This window comes from Synchiropus splendidus, chromosome 7 (genome assembly GCF_027744825.2).
Source record: "Synchiropus splendidus isolate RoL2022-P1 chromosome 7, RoL_Sspl_1.0, whole genome shotgun sequence".
NCBI lineage: Eukaryota > Metazoa > Chordata > Actinopteri > Syngnathiformes > Callionymidae > Synchiropus > Synchiropus splendidus.
In genome coordinates this window covers 7754992-7778792 of record NC_071340.1, presented here as the reverse complement: position 1 = coordinate 7778792, position 23801 = coordinate 7754992, and the positions used below count along the sequence as shown (strand labels likewise).

The window sequence follows — 23801 nt, the reverse complement described above, 5'->3', positions numbered from 1 at the left end:
TTGATATCATTGGTGGTCTGCTCAACTCTACAGATCAGTACTGTTTATTCTAACATTCATATTCTTCATTTCCTCACCTTCAGCTTGTGCTCCTTCCTGTTGACGATCACAGCAGTGATCTGTTGGTCCATGAAGATCAGAATGGTGACCAGCAGAGCTGGCAGAGCCGACGCCAGGTAAACCCACCAGGGGTTTCCTCCGAACGGTGGAACAAACCAGCCCCGGTGAGGGCTGGTGGGCTACAGAGCAGGGGCATAAAAGATTCATGACAATTAGTCACAGAGTGATGGCAGCCATTTATAATCCACCTGCAGAACCTCTCAATGTTCAGGAGCAGGAAACGCGTATCAGAGATATTCGCTATAGAGTGGACAAAATTAAATTGTACAGGGAATAGGATGGTGTGCGCTTTTCTTTACTGACTCTTTTAGGTTACAGTTCATTCTTTTAGATTTCTTTAAAATGTACAAAATGTGTTTCAAGTAAAACAAAATTACTTTCACAAATAAAACCTAGAATTGATTAGTGTTTAATTTTATCACAGCAGTACTAAAAATATAAATAGTGTAAGATAAAATATCTCTAAGATATATATGTAGTATGTATATATAAATATACTGAAGGAGAAGAATGTTTTGCATTTATGAGAAAATGCATGTTTATCTTATAGCAATGTCTTAAAAACTATATACAGAATATAATACACCAAATTAATTACATAAAGGCTGAAAATATGTTCTTATGTCATATCGCCATAAAAGCAATGTGTAACATTGGACCACAATTGCCAAAATAATTGTATCATTTATTGCTAATTTTGTCATTTTCACCAACAGCTCAGCTGTTTTTTTTTCCTGTATAGTTAATATAGTACATAAAACACTTTTTATCACACGCATTTATCACACTCATGATTTTTTTGGCTGCTGAATGATTGACAGTATTCGAAGTCTGAGGAATTGTACTTCATATCCTCTGGTCATGTGGTGCCTGAGCAGTCACGATGTTGCATTTCAACTTTACTTTCCTTTATTTTGCGACCAGAAAAACAGAAAATATTTTCAAGGACTCGGCAAAAGGGTAGGTAGAAACCAACCTTGAACTCCGATGGCACAATGAGCTTTGGTGTATCCACCCCGACTAGAGCATCAATTCCACAAAAGATCAGGATGGCCAGAATGATGGCAAAGTCGCTGATGAGCTTCCTCACCTGCATGCAACAAACACATTTGATCAACAAGCCAGAATGATTCCTCAAGATTCAACGACTCACAGTTGTGGGGAAGAACCTGCTGGTCTTAAACTTCTTCAGACACATGGAGCAGGTGTAGGTGCCGAAAAACAGAATGAAGGACATGAGAGTGATGTCCGGGACGAAGTGACAGGCATCTCCCACCAGCTCGCCTTTGTACTTGGAGCACTCGCTGAGGGAGAGAGTCCCCCACGAGGTGTTGACGGGCTGTCGAGGAGAAGTAGCACACATATTTCTGTTGATCAGAACGTCCTTTGTGTTAAAACTGCCTCCCTTCACGTGTCATTTTTCTGACTTGTTGATTTATTTGTGGCCTTAATGTTGAAGATCCTTCACAGCTGTGTACAGTACATACTGTCATCTCCATCTTTAGTTTATGGCTAGACTGCAAAATGGGACTTCATCCAATAAACTAAACTGATAAAAGCATTTTCTAATCCCAACGCATTTAAAGAAATTCATTCGAATGGGATACATGCTTTTATAAACACTTACCAGACCGGTGTAGTTGTAGTAGTAGACTGAAATTTCTTGGGGCTCGTCGACGTCTGAGGAGTTTACTGTCACAGAATCAAATCCATGTCTCTTTATTTAAGCGCATGGAGGTCTGTGAACACACCAGGTCATGTGCGGTGGCTAGTTTCATTACCTTGGATGGTGGGAGGCATGCAGGAGCATTCGTATTGGGTCACGTCGTCCATCCTGAAGCCAGAGTTGATGGGATAATGGTGGGCCAACTTGAGCATCTTCTTGAAGGCGTCGTAGATGAAGATGAAGCTGATGAGACAGGAGAAACCTTCCTCTGTGAAGCGGGTGAAGTACTGGACCAGGAAACTGGCGTCCGTGGCCACCAGCACCAGGCAGAGGAAGGCCGACCACAGGCCGATCCACAGTCGGAACTCGAGGTAGTCAAACTCATTGTCCCTGTGGAAAGTGTCAGAGTTACACATGATTTACACTGACAGCGCCCCCTACTGAGCTCAGAATACAAGGACATTCCTTCATGAAGCTACAATGACCCCACACTAGCTTGAACTCTATAGCCTCCTGATACATTTGTAATTGGTTGAACTATTTCAAGCTCTGTTTATTGTTTATTGAAATGGGACACCGCATACTTGCTGAAGTTGAAAAGAAGCCGTTCAAACACCAGAACTGGACCGGTGCTGCTGAGAATGGTGAGAGGTTGTCCAGCAAACAAACAGAAAACCCCACCAGCGATGGCGGTGCCCAGAAAACTCTCCAACACCCCCTGAACACATCAGAAGAAACCTTTGAGTTTGATGTGAAACACATATTGAGTCTGTTGGGTTCCGGACCTGCATGTTTTCAGTGGCGTCCCCCAGCAGTCCTCCGAAGGTGATGGCGTTTGTCACAGTCCCCAGGTAAATGAACAAAATGGCCGACAGGGCTTGAATGTGAATCGCATCGGTGAAGTCGCTGATAAAGAAAGGTGCTTTTCTCTTGATGTCAAGTAACAGACCGCCACAGAACCTGGAAAAAGGTCAGTCGTCACAAACCTTTTCTGAAGATTATTTTTTTATCCAAAATGAATCAAAAGATTTTCACCGTCCAGTCTTCTTAAGCTCATCTCCAGCTGCATGTCCTCCTCCGTGTCCTCCATCGTGAGGCATGTCTCCATTCATCTGAATGTCCACCCCCGCATACATGTTTTTCCTTCAAAAAAAAATGTTCACATTGTTTGGTAGATTTACATGAAATATTTCTCCTTTCAAATGTATAAATACAGTGGTACCTCGGTTTTCGAACGTCCCGGAATTCGAACCGAAAATTTAGAGATTTTTTTGCTTCAGATTTCGAACGAAAATCCAGAACTCGGACGCCCCCGAAAAAAGCCGGAAAAAACATAACGTGCGCGGACCGATCAGCTGACCCACGACACGCTTTGTTATTGTGTATAACGCAGCCTATATATACAGACGTGTCCCGTTAGCTACATTTACTGACTGTTTTTTCCTCATATTGAGGTGTAAAACCTTTCCTGTCTCCACACTGGACCGTGGTAGAGTGTCACAGGGGAGGTGCTCGCTCTCCACACCTCCGAGGCTGGAGCGCACACTCCAGGGTTTGATGTCCTGTTGTGGGCTGGAGCTGGGACAGGGATGAGGCGAGTCTGGGACAGAGCGTTACTTGCTTTATGACTTTGTCACAGCCAAACTGCACAGAAGCGCACATTCAGAGCTGGACACGCACCGGGCTCCTCTTCACTTCTGGAGAGACGTCACTCACTCGGCAGCCCCTCCCACATGCAGCGGCCACACACATAGAGGAACAGCGCACCTGCAGCAGACACTCTACATTCACTCCTACAAAAGACTATTTTAAGGCTTGGAACGCATTATTTCTTTTTCCATTCATTGCCATGGGAAAAATCGATTCAGATTTCGAACAAACCGCTTCTTGAACAGGTCTGGAACGGATTGTGGTCGAGAACCGAGGTACCACTGTAAAATGAAGCGTGAGAGACATTGAATAAAATTGAAATCACACCAACCTCTTATCAGGCGAAGGGAGGCTTTTTGGGGGCTCAATCCTGATGGTGGGGTCCCACTCACCAGGAGGAAGCACGATTACTTCGTCCAGAAACTCATCAATTCCAGCCAGCAGATCCTGGCGGTCCTTAGCTTTGTAGGCGATGTCATGGAAGACCTGGATGGAGATGGAAAAACATTCAGTCTACCCACTTTTTTTTGTTATTATTGACACTTCTCCCCGAGTTTATCGAGTTTTAATATTTTCCAAATTTCTATATATAAAATGAACAGCAATGACATGGCATTGTATATTTTCAAACCAAAATCACATAAGAAGTTGACTCAAATGTAGACCAAGATTATTTAAGACGGTGTGGTTCAGGTGGTGGACCAGTGCGTGCTGAGGAGCTACTTGTTCTATCTGCTTGAGCTGATCATGCTAAGAAAAACAAGGAATATCTTTTACACGCAACACCGTAGTCCTTTTCTCAGTTTCTTCACCTGAGCAGAGAGCTGCATGTGGTCTCTGCACCAATGCTGCAACGCTCTGTCACTCTCTCCTGTGCATGTGCAACTGCGGCACGTGCATCAATCACCGCCTCCCTCTCACTTGTGATCAGTGTTCGCACATCTTCGTTGACCAATCGTGCGGCTTTTACAGGAAAAAAGGTCTTAAACTTGAGCTAGCTCCCATTGTTCACCTGGCCTCTACTTGCTGCATGTTCCACTGCGGTGTCACTCAGTGGACTATGTTTTTATGAATGAGAAATACCCATATTGTGTCATCTTGTGAAATGTGTCAGATGATGAATGCATCCGACTCGAGACCCCTGCAAACACCCCCTTCCCAGCTGTCTTTTTTTTGTAACTGTTACTCATATATTTTTTCCTGATATGTATCACGCCAATCACAATCAATCAGAATTGCAAAATAAAAATCTATTTCAAATGGTTCCAGGCCTAATATTCATGTTTGAAGAGGAGCCGACATATATCATTAATAATAACAAAATAATATAATCAATTAATAACAACATTATTACAATTAATTCATTCCAAAAAAATAATTGTAATAATTTAATTTAACAGTTTGCTCTCTACACGATGGCCAGGGTTTCCACTACTTTGAATGTATTTGAAATTCTTGTAAAATTGAAATAAGGTGATATAAAAACTTGGATATAGCCACCATTGTGATTTATTGTGATATTGTCAAACTAACTAACTAATACAAAATAAACAATATTTTGTTGTTTATATGTATGTATGGGTCCATCATTAGCTTCAGTAATATACCAAATTTATTCAAATTGAAAAATGTGGTTTGTTGTGGCAAATATTCTTATACCGTTAAACTGCGATTCATTAATCACAAAGTCTCTAATTAATTTATTTATATTTTTTATTCGAATCCCACCCCTAATAATGAGAAAAGCAGTCAAATTCAAAAGAGCTCAACAGGACACCAGCTGGCAGCAGTGTGGCAGACGTTGCTTGGGCAACCACGAGCAAGAAGGCATGAAAGTGTGGACTCAACGGGTACATCTGGAAAATCTCTGAAATGAATACATCAGCTTTTTTGTACTAAGTCCTGTTGTCATGTTGTCGTTGTTCATTCAAAACTCTTCTAGTTGTATTGTTAATACGCACAGACATAAAAGAGGTTATTATTTTGGCACAAAGAAGATTCACTTTATTACAATTTATCACACAGTCGGTCATCTTACCTCATCAGACATCAGTGTGGCGATAGCTCTGCCGATTTCATGATATGATTTGGCTTTCCCTTTGGGTCCGAGCAAGATAAACAAAAATCTGCAATAAACAAACATCAGTGGATTTTGTTGTTCTCATATTCTGTCTTTTAGGTTGAAAACCCAGTTCAACAAGTCGTCTTATGAGTTATTATTTGGGTGTGGTCGAGAATCTGTGGGCCATTTTGGTCAGGTACGATACCAGTGGTGAGCGTCTGAATCACCTTGTGGGAAGTGGAACTTCAGTTAAGGCCCCCAGCATCACAGCTTGCTGCAGACGAACAAAAGCCACAAAAGGCGAGTCCAAGAAGTCCACCTCTCCCACCAGCACATTGGAGGCCTCGGCGTCTCTGGGCAACTTCTTCATGAACTTATTCCTCAGCTAAAAGAACAAAAGAAGGGAACAGGTGGAGGCTTTAAAATGTTACATTCACACCATCAAATGTGTTGCGGCTGAAAGAGCCTTTATCATCTAGGACACTCACTTATCACACTAAATACCAAACACAGAGCTCCCTACTGAGTTGGAGTGAATTAAAAAGAGGCGCAGGCTTTTGTGTCACCATGACATCCAGATACGACTGAAGCCAGCATGATGCGAATGGGTTCTTCAATGATGTACAGAAAAAAAATGCATTTTAAAAAAAGACAATTGTGTGTTTCCGCACGATCAATGAACGAATGATGCGTACAATAAGAGTTGATCTGAAATAGCTGTCTGCAAGTAGCAAAGAGAAGAGAATACCTCTCCCAGTTTACAGAGCTACCATAAACAAAGAAGGTCCATGGCCTCCAAAAGGATTTGGTCACACTTTGGCAACAACATCAGCAGGTCTAGTGAGCGGCACTTAAACCTACCTGTGTGTGCCAGTCAATCATTGAGTTGACTTGTTAATCCTCTCTAAGTGCTTCCTCTGACTTCAGTCCCACCATTCTTAATCCACCACATTGACCCTGATAACTTTCTGTGTCAGTGATTACTACTAACAATGAGAATGTTCTTTCACGTATGGAAGTGACCCTCAGGTGATATAACACAGTTCTAACCACATCCATAAACCACATGGTTTTCTTCCTCTCTTTCCCGCTGGTACGTCCAACACTGTCTCTCCAGAAGTCCAAACCATCTGTCCTCCCAAACTACATCTCCAAACATCTCCAGCTGCCCCTCCGATATGCTCATCTGATCCTGTCCTTCCGCGTGCCTCTTCTAACTGCTGTGTCTAAACCAAACATCACCTGCACCTGATCCACCCTGTCTGCACTCTCTTCTTCACCTCCATGTTACAGGTTTCACCGTCTTGCATAATACGCTTGACTGATTTGCTGTCGCACCGCATCCTGTCCGTTGCTTACCACTTAAATTTTACTTTTAAAAAAAACAACAAAAAACTTTATGGGTATGGGACAGTTTCATATTCAATCTTAAAACATGTTACTCAACACAAGCAACAGAATAGCAACGCTCTGTTTAACAGTACTTAATAAAGACACAGTCAAAAATAATTATTAGATATTTTTTGGAGGCAGATAAGGAGCTCTTACTGAAGCTCTAACAGGCTTGGTGAAGTTTCTCCCACAAAGCCTGTGGTACCGCAGAGAGGTGCCCCTTAGAAAACTGATTTTAAGGGACTGACTGGTGGAATTTATCGCGCCATTTGACCATTCCATGTCTGCGACTGGCTGCGCTGCTGTTCTGAAGGGGCACTTTTTCTCGTGCCCCACAACCAGCACGTAAGAAGAGGAAACTGTCCAAAACACTATGATTCAATGGAATACTCACTAGCCCAAAATGGTGGCTCCAAAGGGCAAACGACAATAGAAAAGTACGACTACAAACCAAAAAGCACATTTACAAAAACAGAATCGCAATTACAAAAACAAAATCAGAAACCCCAAAACAGAAACCCAATTACGTAAACGGAATCGCAATAACTTTGATGCAAACCGTAGGAAGTGGGGAACCTGCTATAAGGCTTGTTGTTGCTTGGACAAATTGCACAACCACAGTTGCGATTTAGATTTTGTGATTGTGATTCCGTTTTTGTAAATGTGCTTTTTGGTTTGTGGTCATACTTTTCTTGAGCGTTGTCTTTTGCCCTTCGGGGCCCCCGTACAAAATAGCAGCGATGAATAATTATTAATCATACTGACAAATAAATGGTGCTTGAAAAAAAAAGGCACTACATGGCTTTCTGCAGGTAATATGAGGGACAGCGCCCCCTATTGATCAGCTGACTCAAGTGTCTATCATGTTCAAAAATGCATGAACCACAATGTCTTCAGACATCACTTTTATATTTCTACTGAAAATGCACTAGTTCATCAAGTGACTGTCCCTTCAGGTGAAGGGGAAAGTGTCAAGTAAGAGTTTGTAGAATAGTGTTAAGACTATATGGCATGGGTGCCAAATTCAATAGTCCATGGGGCCGAGAGTTAAGACAGTTTAAATTACATGCCGAATTAATATTTCTTTTCCCATCATTAGTTAGAGTGCCTTCCTCCCGCATCAATTGTTCTCTTCCTGTAATCCCCACTTGCTGGAGGACAGCCTGGTGTGTGCTGAGGCGGCTTTTGGCAGGAGGCCGTCACTGAGTCTATTTGTATCGTGGGAGCTGTTATTTTTGATCCGCACAGTCTGGGTTTTAGATTTGTAACATCACTGACCAGGTGAAACAACACGGTAGACCAAAGGAGCATGTTACAGACATTATACAAGGTTATACTAACACAACACTTCTTTGTCATGACCACACTCCTATGTCACACACGGCACTTTGATTTCACTGAATCTCAGCAGCAAATGAAGATGAGGCGCAGACACACCTGCTCTTTCTCCGGCTTGTCCGATATGTCGTTGAGGCTGCTGGAGTTCAAGTTCCGGGGGGTCGTGGTGGGACTGTCTGTGAGCAACACAGAGACACAGTTCACCGACTAACTGAGGAAGCCGTGGAGGTGAAAGAGCTTCCCAGAGCAAAAGAAACACAAGCCCTCACGCGGACAGTAAAGTATTTGTAGTAAAAAGCAAAAACTGCAACTCATCTCTGCCTTGTATTAGGAGATGATCAATAAACTGTTAAATCTATCTTAACTTTAAGACTTCAACATGATCCCACCCAGTACACTCCTATGCCAGGTGGGGTTAGCTGAGAAGCGTAGCATCACCAAGACTAAAACATGACACACCCTTAAAGGATTTATGATTTACTTTCTATATTTACAGCAGACGGGACCTTTTCACCCTTGTCACCCCTTCAACTTAGCTCCTCATTTATCCATGCTGACTTTGATTGACACTCAGTTCACATGCAATGTCAGAGGTTTTGACAGCTCAGCGTGACCCGCAGCTGTCAGGAGTACTACATGATGAATCTCTTACTAAAATGATGCACAACTTTATCCCTCAGCATTGTGGGTAATAAGATGCCTGTCAGCATGATGCAGTCTTATGACTTGAAAGTGCAATTATTTAAGGTGGATCCAAAGATCTGATGTGAATACTAGAAGAATTATGACTCCTTAATCTACTACACAACGTTACTGTCAAAGCATATTAGTTAGCATCACCATGGTTTTACTTCAGAATGCAGACCTCCAGGTTCATATGAACGCTGCTAAAGCCAGAGTACGGCTAAAACCAAAGCGAAACTAAGCATCTGATGATACAAAAAAATGTATGAAAGGTTTATTTTATCCTCATTCAAATATTCCTGAAGGGCTTCATCCATACCTTTGACATATATTTGTGTCAAATTCTCAACTGCTTATGGATCTGCAACGTGAACAAAACCAGCGATGGACTTACTGAGCCAGTCCATACTGGAACTCGTCTGACTCTGCAGGTCCTCCATTGAGATGCGACCTGACAGGCAAGTGACGGAGTTCCCAAGAGGACTGCGAGCTGTTAGTGGCAGCATGTTGTTAGTGCAGGCCGGAGGGGGGCAGGAAGGAAACAGCAGAGAGAAGACCGTACAAATATTGACAGCAGCAGAGCCGAAGCAAATCAGTCAGAAAAAATCAGATGTTCAAAGGGTAAAGAACCAAGTCAGTGGGTAGCGAAGTAGCAAACCACCAGCTGATGACTCTCTGGAAATGTTTGTTTATAATCTGTTCATTGACAGTTCAGTTAATAACCTCAATCTTAACAGGCTTTTGCCTTGATAATGGGACAAAATTATAAATGTTGCACTTTTCCAAAGAGCCACAGCTGCAAACAGTTTCAACACTTTGAACAGTTAGATTCTTAGTGAGACAGATATGTTGCATAAAAACATTTAATAACATCTTTTTCCTTATTAATAAGGAACAATTTGAATTTAACTTTAAGCCGTGTCTCCTCATCACTTTTCTGTGTCAGTGAGGCGAGCGCTCTTAATCTGTTCCTGTGTATCACGGCGAGCCATTAAGAATAAACGTTTTAAAATCTAACATTCCATTTACAGTTAGAGTGGCATGGATTCAACATTAATGATCTCAATAATCATTAATAATCTTATCTCCATCATACAGGTTTGCTCATGACGGCCATCAGTTCAGAATTCATTTGGTTAAGGGGCACTGGATTAGTCATATTCATAAGTTGACACCAACTATACATGACTCATCCATGAACAGCCTCTGAGAGCCCATTGTTGTATACTAGTTTGGTCAGACTGTGTTATCAACAAAACACACTCAATGTTTTCCTTCGCTGAGTCATCTGTTAGTTATTAGTTAAAACACAATTCAGTGTGTGAAACAAATTTTAAAGCAGAGCAGTTATTCGATCAGTGATGGGTCAGTTGGTTCATGCATTAGTGGGAAGGCGCGTATCACTGATAAAAACCTTTGATCCACATAGCAGCAAAAACGATTGCTGATTTTATAAAAGCTCAGGATGAAAGAAATGACTGCACCAAACTGGCATCAGTATTACCGGTGTCCTGGTTGGAAAACAGCCTACTTGCACTGGAGACCGTCTTGCCAATGTCAGCCAGGGAGCGCAGGTTGGACTTCTTGGTTTGGTGGCGATGCTTCCGTAGCAACGTGTACATGACTTTGTCCTTCAGCTCAGCTTTCAGGAGGCCGTTTTCAATCTGGTTGTCAGTGATCATCTCTGAGAAAAAAGACGAGAGAGGTTGTTACCAATGCCCAATAGTGAAGTCTGAACACAGCATTTCAATAAACAAAATCCATCAGTGTTTTCTGAAGAAGCCTGACAGCTTGGCTTTTACGAATCAAGTGACTCTGACCAGTCGCTGAAAATGTTTTCCAGATGTAAAACTCACGTCTGCGGGTCAAATCCATCCCACCAAGTTTTTTGAAAAAGCCTACATGCATTGCATATGAGTACATGTACCATAAATTCCGGACTATAGAGGGCACCGGAATATTAGCCATGCCCACTAAATTTAAGAAAGAAAGTAGATCTTGTTCATACATAAGCAACACCGTTCTATAAGCCATGGGTAAGGTCAGTGGTGCACTCGGCTTAAAAATGCATGAGGATCACTTCTAAACTAGTTTTGAAAACGGGGTTCAGCATTGCAACTGACTCATGAAACAAAGTGGGCAATGTTCTGAACTTGAATCACGTGCTCGTCACATCTTTTATCGCCCAAAATGTGCTGTGTCCGCAGCTCTGCCAATAGAACAAGCAAACAAAAAAACAGCACATTTTGAGCACTACTGTATAAGGTAAATAAAACACCTGTGATTTCATGGGATTATTGATTATATGACGCTCCAAATCCAAAAGTCAACAGCAGGGATCAGACCGAGAGAAAAATGCAGTGGCTTACAGTTCAGATATTGCGGTAGTTGAAATCATATTTATGACTTGTGAAGCGGCCGGGATGAGCATCAGCACCTCCAAGTCTGAGGCCATGGTTCTCGACCGGAATAAGGTGGTTTGCTCTCTCCAGGTCGGAGAGTTCTTGCCCCAAGTGGTGAGTTTAAGTATCTCGGGGTCTTGTTCTCGAGTGAGGGAAAAGGGGAGCGTGAGATTGATAGACGGGTTGGTGCAGCGGCAGCAGTGATGCGGTCGCTGTATCAGACCGTCGTGGTGAAGAGGGAGCTGAGTCACAAGACGAAGCTCTCGATCGATCTACGTTCCCACCCTCACCTATGGTCACGAGCTTTGGGTAATGACCGAAAGGATGAGATGGCGAATACAAGCGGCTGAGATGAGTTTCCTCCGCAGGGTGGCTGGGCGCACCCTTAGAGATAGGGTGAGGAGTTCGGTCATCCGGGAGGAGCTCAGAGTGGAGCCGCTGCTCCTCCACATTGACAGGAACCAGCTGAGGTGGCTCGGGCATCTGATCCGGATGCCCCCTGTCCTACCGGGAGGAGACCCCGGGGAAGACCCAGGACTCGCAGAGCAACAACAAACTTTGAAGCAAACCGACATTAGAAGTAAGTACTCAACAATTGCCTCCCAGACTGTCCACACTTTGGTAAGAGCCTTTGTGTGACTCAAATATAGCGTGGTTAAAAGGTCTGGCGTATCTTCTGAAAAGCAGGTCATGAGCTTGAATGCCGCATGATAGCCTCAAGGAAGCATCTCTTTACATGGAGAGGTAGTGCTTTCAAGGTCCAGCTCTGCTTGGCCTGCACTGCAACATCAATTACTTCACATTTATTTCTCTGCTGTGGGAACTCTTCCCCCTCGCGCTGGCAGAGAGGGGCCGAAAGACAAGGTCAGAGCTTTGTGAAAACTGAAAGGTGTTACTGTGGTAATGGACTGTCATAGAAATATTTCTGTAAATATTGTCAGATAAGTCAGTCAAGCTTCCTTACCAACAACCTGAGGCAAGGAGGACGCCTCCATCTCCAGCATGATGGTGCCTTTTTCTATGCAAGTCCTCAGTTCAAACAGACTGTGTAAGGACAGCGTGGCCACGTGCGGTTTACTCCAGCGTTCGCCACCTTTCTCCACCTTCTCCTCAAACTTGATCCACCTGGCAAAAAGGGAAGAAAAACAGTTAAATGAACTTCTTGGAGACAGAGGTGTATGCACTTTCACAAATGTTGGTGTTCAACTTGTGAAATATAGTTTTTAATTAACCAAGAATTGATTTTTAAAGTCAGAAACTATAGAGAATACAAACTGCCAGCAAAAAAAATTCTGACATCATGGAGTTAAATCAGCAGAATATTTCAATAAAACCAAGCAACAAAGAGATCTGAGCAAAAGTAAAACGCATCTGAGGGGATTAAATGCTCAATGGAAACCTGGGAAGAGGTCAGTAATACAAATAAAATAAAAATAAGAAGTGTCCCCCGTGAGGGTCTTGCTGAACAAGATGATAGACAATTGTCCCAATCACATGTCACAACAGAAGCAGGCTTCATGTTAAAAATATATAGACTTGAAAAATGTCAAAAGAAAAATCAAAAGGTATATTTACTATTTCTAGTAGTGGTACTACTGGTGGTAGTATCAAAATAGTTTGTAGTCTTGTGTTTTTGTATTTTTTTTAAATGGAGCTAAATAACCTTGCTAAGGAACTTGCATCACAACTTAAGAAAGTACCATCCTAAACGGAGCACATGAAAACACCAACTCGTGTGAAAACCACTCGTCCACAATTGTTGCTCAATGTTTTTTTTTTTTTGTCATTTAGGGTTGGGGCTTCATGAAAACCTCAGAATCTGACACCAAAATCCTTACCGGGCCGTCTCCTTCCACTCCATCTCCTGTCCATCAACGGACAACAACTCATCGAGCTCAGTGAAGAGCTGTGGTGGTGCAGGGCCGTCATCCTCCTCACCTAGGATAAAGCGAATCCTCTCTGCCGCCGGTGAGACTGTGGAAAGAGGAAAAATACTCCGGTTCACAGACTGGTGACCATTGGGCAGCGGCTTGTCCTCCTCATCTTTCCCATTGACCTCAGTAGGAGGTGGAGGTGGTGGTGGGATCTTCACCACCTCCACCTCCTCCTGCTCCTGTGTGTCCTTTTCCTCCTGATTATTATTATCAGTTGACATCTTTTAAAAGTGACTCCTGAATCAGCTGTCCAGCTTCAAGTGATCTGTAAATATTCCCAAAGTAGCAAAACTTGCTCATTAAAGTCCGAATCAGGTGGGAGGGGGCAGTTGGGTGTTCAGAGGCTCCCCTCTGCGACAGTGTCCCCACATCAAGCACCCTTCTTCCTCCGTGCAGCCCCTTTAACTGTTCAAACAGGCCTTCGCCATTGGCCCTCCATCCTTGGCAAACTGCCCTGGAGCCCCTCATTGACAATTAGGAAATGGTCCACAAGCTGCTTTATTCTCCAGGGCAGGCTCTCCTTCCCCTTCTCTCTCATTTGAATATTTGGTGAACGATACAGAGGCGAACCGAAATGAAAACAGGATGTATTTTTAAAAGAGACTTGTTACTTAAACCACTGAGTTGAGCTAATGCAGTTTGTGTTGTTGGAAACTCGGACACTGACAGTGATGCTGAGTTAATTTCAATGGAAATAATGTTGTACTCGTTCATTTTGTATGCTGCAACAAACAGATAAGATTTATTGATGCCTTTCAATATCTAGTGCAGCAGTTGGCTTATTACAGTACACTGAACTTTAGAAGGGAAGAGGAACCCTAAAACCATCGAACGTGAGCCAAAGATCTGGAGGAGCTAAGGAACCTCATAGTCAAACCTCATAGTTAAACTAGCAACGTCACATCAAGAACTTAAAGAGTACACAGAGCAACTGGAAAAACAAACCACCGAACAAGGAATCGGTGTTGGGGAACAGGCACAAAAGGAAAATAGGTCACAGCGCAGCAATTTGCGACTTAAGCAAGTACCAAAAGGTGTTGAGGGTAATGATATGAAAAGCTTTAATATCACCCTCCAAATAAAGAGGGCGCTTTGAGCAACTGTTGCTCAGCCAAGGAACCCTGGCACTAGACAGAGGTCGACCATGGTTACGTTTCTGGACTTTTCCACCAAAGAAGGCAAAAACTGGATTATTGGTGAGCAATTTCTGGATGTGTGTTTGGATACTGTTGTCACTTACTTCTTTTTTTTTCGACATCCATGTGTGAATACGTGAATTTATTCAGATATGCAACATTTAAATCCAATTGTCAACAACTCCAGTATTTTGTTGTAGCTCAATTGGACTCAAGTTAATGGTTTTGTTTTGCTTTTAATGCATTCGTTTCCTTGTCATATGATTCTATTTCTGTAATTGTCAATGGGTGACTTATACTCTGTATACAGTATGCAGCTTTTCTTTGTACCTTGTATTAAGGATATGTTAGCAATGAATATGGTTTAATGGCACTAAATAAACAGAAGTTGTTCATCATGCTTCCTGAAGTTACATTCGTGAGAATGACCTCTAAAACATGTACTGCTATGAATTTGAACTAATATACTGTATAATGAAAAAATCCCAAAGCACTACAATCATGTGATGTTGCTTCTTGGACAAACTTATGCTAATTCATAAACTGGAGTGTCTTATGGCGATTGACTGGGGTCACATGTCAAGGGCATAGGGGACACAATGGACTAGAAGAAACGTCACAGTAGACATTTGGTGTGGTACTCAAGGCTGGTCTCGGTCTCAAAACCGGACTCAAGACCACATTTTCAAGGTCTTGATCTTGTCTCAGAATCCACTATATTTAGAGTCGTACTTGTTTCGGTCTTGAACTTATTATCAAGATCTTTTGAAACTGTAGCTGCTTTTTTCCAACCTTAAATGTGTCCAAATTCCAAGTGAACCGTACTACATCAGAGATTCGGGGGAAAGAGTGCTCTCACTGTGAGTGTGAAGTGTGCTATAAATGCAACATTAAAGTAAACAACAATTACCTCCACCAAGTCATGGAGGTTATGTATTAACAGAGTCCTGACTCATTCTCGGGTTCGGTGGTCTCGACGATACCGCTAGTTCAAGGAATACATTCTTATTCACGACATGGCAGCATGACCATCCGGTGACTTTTCACAAGTGCAAGCCTCTTTGGGCTGAATGCAGTAATTCAATTCCAGCAAGTGGGCATCAAGGTAAAGGACCAAGGGAGCTCAAGGGAGGGGAAGCAGAGAGTGCAGGAAGGCACTCCCAATGACAGTCGGGGGTGTCACTGGAAAAGACAAGTTCATGTCCAAAAAAATACATAAAATAAACGCTGGGGCCACGTTGGTCGGTAGAAAACCAAGATCATGACATTTTATTTACCACTATAATGTGGTCAAAAACTGCTGAATGATGGCACAGTTAGTGTATGTGAAATGTGAAATATTCTGTGACTCTTCACATGTTTAAATCCCACGCAACAGCTATGCTGAGGATCCACACGTGACATTCATTTGCTGCATATTTAGGATGAGAGGCTCCACTCACTGATGAGTGAACATGAAAGGAAGATGTCAGTGAGGCGCCGAGCGAGAACAAACATGCATGTGTGAGATGACAACAAGGCTTCTTATGTAACATCTCCGCTGTGGCTCGCATGGTTATTACATTTCATTACGGAATGAAACTCAGGAAACTCCATGCTGAATGTCCTTAATCGCGCCAATAGGTGACAACACATATCTCATTAAGTCAGCAGAAATCGTCGGATAGTAAAGGCACGTGTTGCCGCACATTGTGTTTTCCATCTCACACTAGTCCATGCCAGACAAGCTGCTATAAGATTACTGGCTGGGGGATAAACTGTCTGCTGGCACACAGGTTTAAATCTCTGCAGTCTGTTTAATAACAGCATAGGTGGAATAATTCACACATACGCTTCACGGATTCAGCTGAAGTTTTCAGCCAGACTGAGTACGGTAAACACCCAGGAGAAACTTTAAACACACGGGTGGTTTAAATTACATGGAGGCAGAAGCCTAGGTGCAAATCCAAGAGCAAAGTCACTGAATTAAGTTGCTGTTTCTTCATGTCTAATGAGCAATTGAAAGCGTTGTCTGATTTACCAAGTGTTACAGGCTTAAACAAGGTAACTGTGGGAAGAAACCAGAGTGCCTTGCAAAGCCACAAAAGCAAAGAGGGACATACAACTCCCTAATAAAAAGTCAGTCTCCGTACGAACCACTGTTGGGCGCCTAATCCTTCTTCAATGACAAGGACTTTTTAGCCAGCTAGCTTCCCAGTCCGCACTGCTATATTGATCTGCTTCAATACGTCAGTATAAATAGAAACTGATAGAACATGCCTTCCAGAGATTCACTCAGTCTGGTACCAAACTCACTCCTGGCACTAACGCAACACTGTTTCACCCAAGCAGTTGCTAAGAGAAAGCTGCGGGTGGGTGAAGAGAGTCGGAGGGGGTGAGGTTCGGGACAGGGTGAAAGCAAAGAGGGGTGAGAGCAGGCACGAAATGAAGGGACAGAAATGAAAAATCCCATCGTTCAAACGCAATCTCAAAGCTGTGTGTGCTCTCGCCAAGAGCCACGGCCACACAATGAGGACTTTGTCCAGGCAGCAGAGGCTCATGGGATAGCAGAAGGAGAGAGAATGCCCGCTGCCCGGCAGAGAGCTTAGTGTGGCTGCCTCTAAAGGACTATTTAGTCCCACTCTTGACATGCATCCTACACAAATACCTTCCATCTCTCTTGACCTTGTTGAAAAATCGGTCACGGTAGAGGATCTAATAGCAAGTTTATTGTTTTCAACTGTACTTGCAAGGATGGTGGAACCGCGCGATGCCTCAGTCAAAGAGAAGAGGAGCATACAGGAAATGTTTTTCATGCCACAGTCTGCCGTTCAGTATGCAGCACAGAGAGCGTAGACAGGGATTGTGATGGATGCCGTGTAAAATCCTGAGGGGGATTCATTTGAAGTACTTACCCACGGTCTGATATCTGTGTATCAAACAGAAGCCATGTAACAAGTGTCCTCTTGTCTAAACATATATGTATCTATTGTAAAGGTAAAGCTGTTCTCCCAGTGTGTCGAAGCTATAGCTTTGCCATGGTGGAGTACAGAAGCATTTCCAGGCCATAAGGGGGAAGTTGGGGCTGATTTACAGTCTACATTTTACTTTTTTACAGTTTAATTATTTTACATTTATAAACCATGTTGCATTGTAATCTGCAATGTGTGACATTTAGATGATTTTTTTCCTGATTTTTTTATTTGTTTCTTCAACTTCCTGAGGCAGTAAAGTTGATGTCATTGTGCACACATCTGCTGTGACTGAAAAGAACACATCGCAGTGACAGAAGATACACAGTTTCCAATCTCGTCTCCCAGTTTTTATCAACTGAGCACTTCATTATTGTGATCCTGAGGTGGGGTTTCCATTGCACAGCAGCTCTTGCAACTGAGATTTGGCTATCCTGAATATTGTGACCAAAGCTGCCCGTCATTTTGCAGTAGTGCCTCTCCCAACTGCAAGCAGTGAAATATATCTTCTAATTTAAATCATCTTGCCTCCCACACCTGTGCCTGTTTTCATCTGTAAGTCACCTGCAAACTGTGGTCAGCCTCCTACGAAACATGCAGTATAGCTGCAGCCCTTAGCAAATCCACAGCTCTCTCCCGTCGCAAATAAGAGACAGTTTCCCAGTACAGTTGGCATCTTAGCCTATCCCCGAGGAAGAAAGGTTTCTTTTGGACATTTGGACATGGCCTAAATAAAAACACCATTAAAAAAGGTCACAGAGTTGGACCTCCATAGTTATGTCCATATTGTTGTATTGAGTTTTCAAGTCTTGTATTGATAATGGGAGAGTTGGACCAGAAGGCATGGCCCTCTCCAGCATCCCCAGGACTCTCAATGGGGTGAAGGTCTGCACATCGTGAAGACCATCGATATGATGGATGAAAATGATGCTTCACTCTTGAACAACTTGAGCCTAATCCTGGCACTGTCTTAGATGAGAGTGGCTGTACCATGATGGCAGAAAAAAAAGTCTACTGCTGCAACAAGGTGGTGCTTCAGGATACTCAGGTAGTCAGTTGACTACATTGTTTGGCAACAGATTACAGGATGCTGAGCCAAGAGGAGACTTGAACTTTTGGAGTTAATTCCATGTGGAGCCTTGTTCTGGCAAGGCAGTATATTTACTTAAGTTCTTTTCGTCTTCTTTAAAAATAAATATGCAATAATTGAGGATTGTGTACAAGAAAATTACACCTGGATAATAGCAAAATACTGCATTTTTAATTTCCTGTCACTGAGAACTGTGAGGATAAATCAGCCAAAATCAAATATTGGACATTCCTTTCTTCTGACTATGAGGTCTTTTTTTAATAAACAACTTGAATGTCCTGTACCAACAAACACTCCAGGCAAACAACTCTCTGCCAGAGCCGAAAGTTATTGAAGAGCTGTGCTTGGTGTTCCTGCAGGGGCCATCTGACCAAACAAGAGGAATTCAGTCCAGACAAGTCGAGAAAGGGGGGTCACGAATCCCAGGGAGAGAAATACAGAAGAGGTCAGTTCATAAAAGTCTGACTGGAGACAAACTGCATGCCTGTCGTTTCTTACATGTCTGACAGACACCTGCAGGTTTCAGCAACACAGTATCCCCTTGGCATGCTGGATTTTACAACAGACAAAAACAATAACCAAGCAGATTTATTGCTCAGTTTACAATTTATCATTTTTCAATATCTGGCAGCATTTTTTGATAGAAATGGAGATGCCAGGTAAAAGAAGACAACCAGTGGGTTCAACGCTTACATCACGCACAATAGTTAAATGAGCCCACTGAACTGAACAGCAAACATGAGGGTTTTTCAGATGTTCTGCGACTTTCCGACACACCCCATTGGCATATTACCATTGCATAGCCCCTGGATGCTCCATGTGAGGCAGCAAAGCACCCAACATGTTGACTGACAATACTACGTCAATGGTCACGTTCTCTCTCCGCCATCGTCGTTCATTTTCCATGAAAGTTGAACAGACTGTGTTGGTGTAAGCAAAGTGCATGTGGGTGCACATGAAGTCTAGTTAATTCCACCTTTGACACATTTGGTCTGATTTATGAGTCCACAACCGACCAAACAGTTGTCACTAGAAACAAATAATTGTGTCAGGGAAGTTTGAATGTAATTCAAGGAATTTTTCTGCCTCGCCTCACTGTTGTTTCAAGGAGTTTTTTGACCAAGCTTTTACCTAGCAGAGTGTCTTGGAAACACCTTGTACTGAAAGCAGCGGCTTTGTGGTAATGGTATTATTCATAATTATTGGATGACGTCCTCACAACAAGCGGCCATATATGTCAGAGTATCTACTCTTTATTATCTTATTAAAATACCAAATTTACCCACATGTGCAAATTGACATTGATCATTGCAGTAAATTTCGCTAAAGGTAAGTTTCAGTTTATCACCCATCCTGACTACAGGGTACATAATCTACATCAGAGAATACAGTGAACCCTCGCCATAACGCGCTTCACCTTTTTGCTGTTTCGCGGATTTATATCAACAGTCTCCGCGGCTCGTCTCTGTACAGCCTGCCAAATTTCCGTTTGCAAATTTTCTCCACGTCAAACCCCACAATGTTGACAAAACGCTCTGCACCAGCAAAGGCAGCTAAGGACGCGCCCAAAAGGAAGAGGAAGATACGGAGCCCTGGAAGTGACATGCATGTGTTTCTTTTTTTTGGATGTCACATGCAGGACTTTTTTTTTTCCAGAGATAACAGTTATGTCGAGATAATTTTTATCTCGAGATAACTGTTAGCTCGTGATAATTCGTATCTCGAGATCATTTTTATCTTGGGATGGAAAAAAATAAAGTCATGCATGTCGCTTCCAGGGACGTATAATACGTATAGCTTAGCCACATATGGTATTATTTTGAGTGGAAGGCTCTTGATCAGAGTGTTAAAAGCACTCAGACTTGCAGACAGTGACTGACAACGTTGGTGAACAGTTACGAAGCCATGGAGGACGTATACAAAATGCTTTGCCAGAGAGGCAGTTACGCACGTGCTGACATTTACGATTGTATGATGAAATAAAAATTATCTCGAGATAACTGTTATCTTGAGATACGCATTATCACGAGATAAAAATGATCTCGAGATAATTGGTATCTGGGGGAAAAAAAAAAGTCATATCCAAAAAAAAAAAAAAACACGTGCATGTCACTTCCAGGGCTCCGTAGGAAGATGCTAACTACCGCAGAAATAGTTCAACTTCTGGACAAGCTGAAGGAAGATAGTAGCTATGCAACTGTTGCTGACTAGTTCACGGATTTCGCCTATCGCAGGTTATTTTTAGAACGTAACCACCGTGATAAACAACCATTCACTGTATAGAATAGAAAACTTTCAAAACCCAACCCACAAAATGGCTGACAAATAATTAAAATCTCCATCAGATTTGTTTTAGATCTATTTCCTCAATTGTTTCCTCATATTTTCATTTCAGGAGTGTATATCAGGCCTCAAGAGAGCAAAATTGAATAATTGAGTTTGTCCATTTTTATTAATTGAAGATGAACGTCCATCATTGATCTGAGCAAATGAGTTTAAGTAATAACAGACCTGAAAGGTCATATCTTCACTGTATCTATGGAAACAATGAATCAATAGAAAACTCATCACCCATGCGAGGCGGTGTTTTATTAATCTGATCTCCAAATACAGGCTGAGGTTTTGGACGACCTCATGGAACCAGCAAGACTGAAGAGCCGCCGCATTTCTGTTTACCCCCAACAAGTCGGAATTTCAACCCTGCATTCCGTGAGTCTTGCAACAGCATGAACCTCGACGTTTGAACTCTGAATGGTATCATAATGGTATCGTAAAAGTTATTTTGATCTGCAGCATTGACATCAGAAGAGGAACAAAAATAACGGAACATCAGGTTTTCTAGTTCAACAGTTGACTTGACACTGATGAAATAAGTCCACTTGACTCTGTCAAGTTCAACCAAATATGTACTGAAAGTCTTGACATGCATGATGACTTCTGTTGCACTAAATCAATTCCTGTTAAAAGATGAAGGTGGCAGCACTCACTGCTGTTAGTTATATCTAGTTCGAGTATAAAATTCTCCATTCAGGCTTAAGCGATGCATGATGTTTCCACAAGTGTGTGTCAGCTAAAAAGGTATATACACATATGATTTTTGCTGTGATGCTCCTGATTCCAATGCAAGATGGAACTCTCCCTCATTTTGGAGTGCAAATGAGGCTTGTCACCGGCTCTCACACCACACTTCCCATGTTTGTATATCTAGTCGAGGGACTTCATATGTGACCAATGACACCGCAATAGAGTCAGAATCAGAGCTTCAGAGCACAGTTGACTGCTGTCACCATCGCGGAGCCGTAATTTTCGTAAACGCGCTTCTTTCAGCAGATCTCTGGATTAAACTAGCAAGTTTCTGAATGAAATGAATTATTCTAGAGACTCTGTTGTCTTTGAATAGGAAGGATGATCGATGTCAAGTATCTAAAGCACACTGGTGTGAGCTCTGACAAACTTAGCAACCATGCTAATAGCGTCATTGTAACAAATCACGTCCTTTAATCTTCTTCAGAGAACGTTGAAAACACCCTACAGATCTAAACATCGCCAGACCAGAGTGACTACGTGAGTGACAACACAGCTGTTATCAGGTTTGTTATGTGTTCACCGCTTACATAGACAAAGACCAAGGAACACACATGCTGCATCAGGTTACACACACAACGTCTCGATTGTAAAGAAGGTTATTAGACATCATTCGACGGTGATTAGGTTTGTTTACTTCCTGCTGTGTAGCTGAAGCTCTGGCAGCCGCGCGTCACCCAGTCCAGTCATAGTCAAGCTACTCTGCTACGTGCTAGCTTAGTTGAACTATTAACCGCATTAGGCAGGACTAAGAGATATTTGAATTTCTCTCCCGTAGACGACTAAGCTGTTAACATTCTTTTAAAAAAGTCCAATTTTAGTCAGACTAATGGAATAATTTGTTTTTTTGAGCTGTCGTGTAACATCAGCGGGTCTATCTGTGCAGCAACAAGGTGACTTCGGTGACGCATTATTCACACATTCTCCCAAATGGGCAGCCCTGCCAGGCATTTAGGTTTGAATGTACAATCGTCGTCTTTTGGAAGTCAAATAATTCTGTATCAATATCTACATTTCTTCATCTTGAACATTTTTTTTTTTGTTGTATACCAACAGAAACATCTGCACTAACCATTCCACGCTGAACACCCCGCTAAGTGAGACTAAGTTAGTCACTTGAGTCAGAATGAAGATGGATGAACTCACCATTATATTCAATGAGAGTTTTTGGGATTTAATATGAAAAACTGGGCAGTCAAACACATAAAAAGTATTGTACACTAAAAGGAAAGCCCAAGTCAGAGTCAAGAACTATCCTTGTATCAACATACATTCATCTCCACAATTGGAAGTTTCCTGTCTACTCACTTTTGAAAAAGTGCTCTGACTTGCATGTCAAGAGGTGGCTGCCCACCTCCTTCACATTTTGACTAGAAATCTCTTCCGAAACCCAGCAAATCACAGTGGCCCCTCTGGGGATGTTGAGCTTCATACTCATGGGAAGAAGCTCCAGCCTGGTGAGGATGCATGCGCCAACAAAAATAGCTGCTCACGCACTAGCAACGCACACAAAGACAGACATTAGCCTACAGCCGAGGGCAAAGTCACAGGAACAAACGCTGCACTCCAGAGACGGAAATCCGCAAGCTGCATGATTGTACTTAAAGTGAAAATTCAAACAAACTTGACACTGAGTGGGACACGTGCAGCTATTCCTGGCCTCAACCCATTTCTCAGCAATTTCCACTGGAGGGTCACAGGGAGTCATGCAGGGCTATCCTGCTCTAAAGTGGAGTGGCCTTTGGGAAAGATGGACATGAGCTCTGATCAGCCTTGACACGCGCTCCATCAAAACTTACTGAGAGGTTTGAGGATGCTGTTGCCGGCATCCTCGTTGTTGTCTGCGTCCAACTTGTCAGAGACGTTCTCCGTCAACTTCTCCTTTCTGTCCTTGTGGCCGGTTCTCCGACGGTGGCGCCTCCGTCTGCGGTAGCTCTTGGGCACACGCACACCAATGTAAATGGTATGGTGACCTGCAGGGGGGAAGAGGACAGGATCAATTGAAAAGCACTTACGCTCGGAACAGAGTCATCACCGACGATGTTTTATTGTATTCCACGAGAACAGAATGTCAAACCTAAATACTGAACTATTGGCTGTAATCATTGCCTCATTGAGTCATATATATTTTGCTTTTTTAGAAGACATCAGATTAAATGATTAAAACTAAATATCAGCCTGAAAGAATAAAGCAAAATCCTACTGCCCATGTCTAAACCAAGCTTCCGGCAAAAGTGTAAAAACAGAGCAAGTCGGGTCACAGAGGTTACAGGACGCTGTCAAAACAAATAT

The 23801-nt window shown here is 42.6% G+C and overlaps 1 protein-coding gene across 6 annotated transcripts in view; it reads right to left on the bottom strand.

Annotated features, from left to right (window-relative positions):
* slc4a4a (solute carrier family 4 member 4a) overlaps positions 1-23801 on the bottom strand; it is a 39040-nt gene that overhangs the window by 5694 nt on the left and 9545 nt on the right. For 3 of the 6 annotated variants that reach the window (XM_053869667.1, XM_053869664.1, XM_053869668.1), the window contains 16 exons: positions 23309-23482; positions 13153-13288; positions 12279-12439; positions 10417-10596; positions 8328-8404; positions 5726-5883; positions 5475-5562; positions 3768-3922; positions 2822-2929; positions 2572-2746; positions 2371-2504; positions 1902-2176; positions 1748-1812; positions 1274-1459; positions 1097-1210; positions 78-239 (listed from right to left, as the gene is read on the bottom strand). In XM_053869667.1, the coding sequence (XP_053725642.1) occupies positions 78-239; positions 1097-1210; positions 1274-1459; positions 1748-1812; positions 1902-2176; positions 2371-2504; positions 2572-2746; positions 2822-2929; positions 3768-3922; positions 5475-5562; positions 5726-5883; positions 8328-8404; positions 10417-10596; positions 12279-12439; positions 13153-13288; positions 23309-23482 (2348 nt within the window). Of the gene's footprint in view, positions 1-77; positions 240-1096; positions 1211-1273; positions 1460-1747; positions 1813-1901; positions 2177-2370; positions 2505-2571; positions 2747-2821; positions 2930-3767; positions 3923-5474; positions 5563-5725; positions 5884-8327; positions 8405-9306; positions 9403-10416; positions 10597-12278; positions 12440-13152; positions 13289-23308; positions 23483-23801 lie in introns of all 6 variants that reach the window. The other 3 variants (XM_053869662.1, XM_053869663.1, XM_053869666.1) reach the window with 2 other exon arrangements.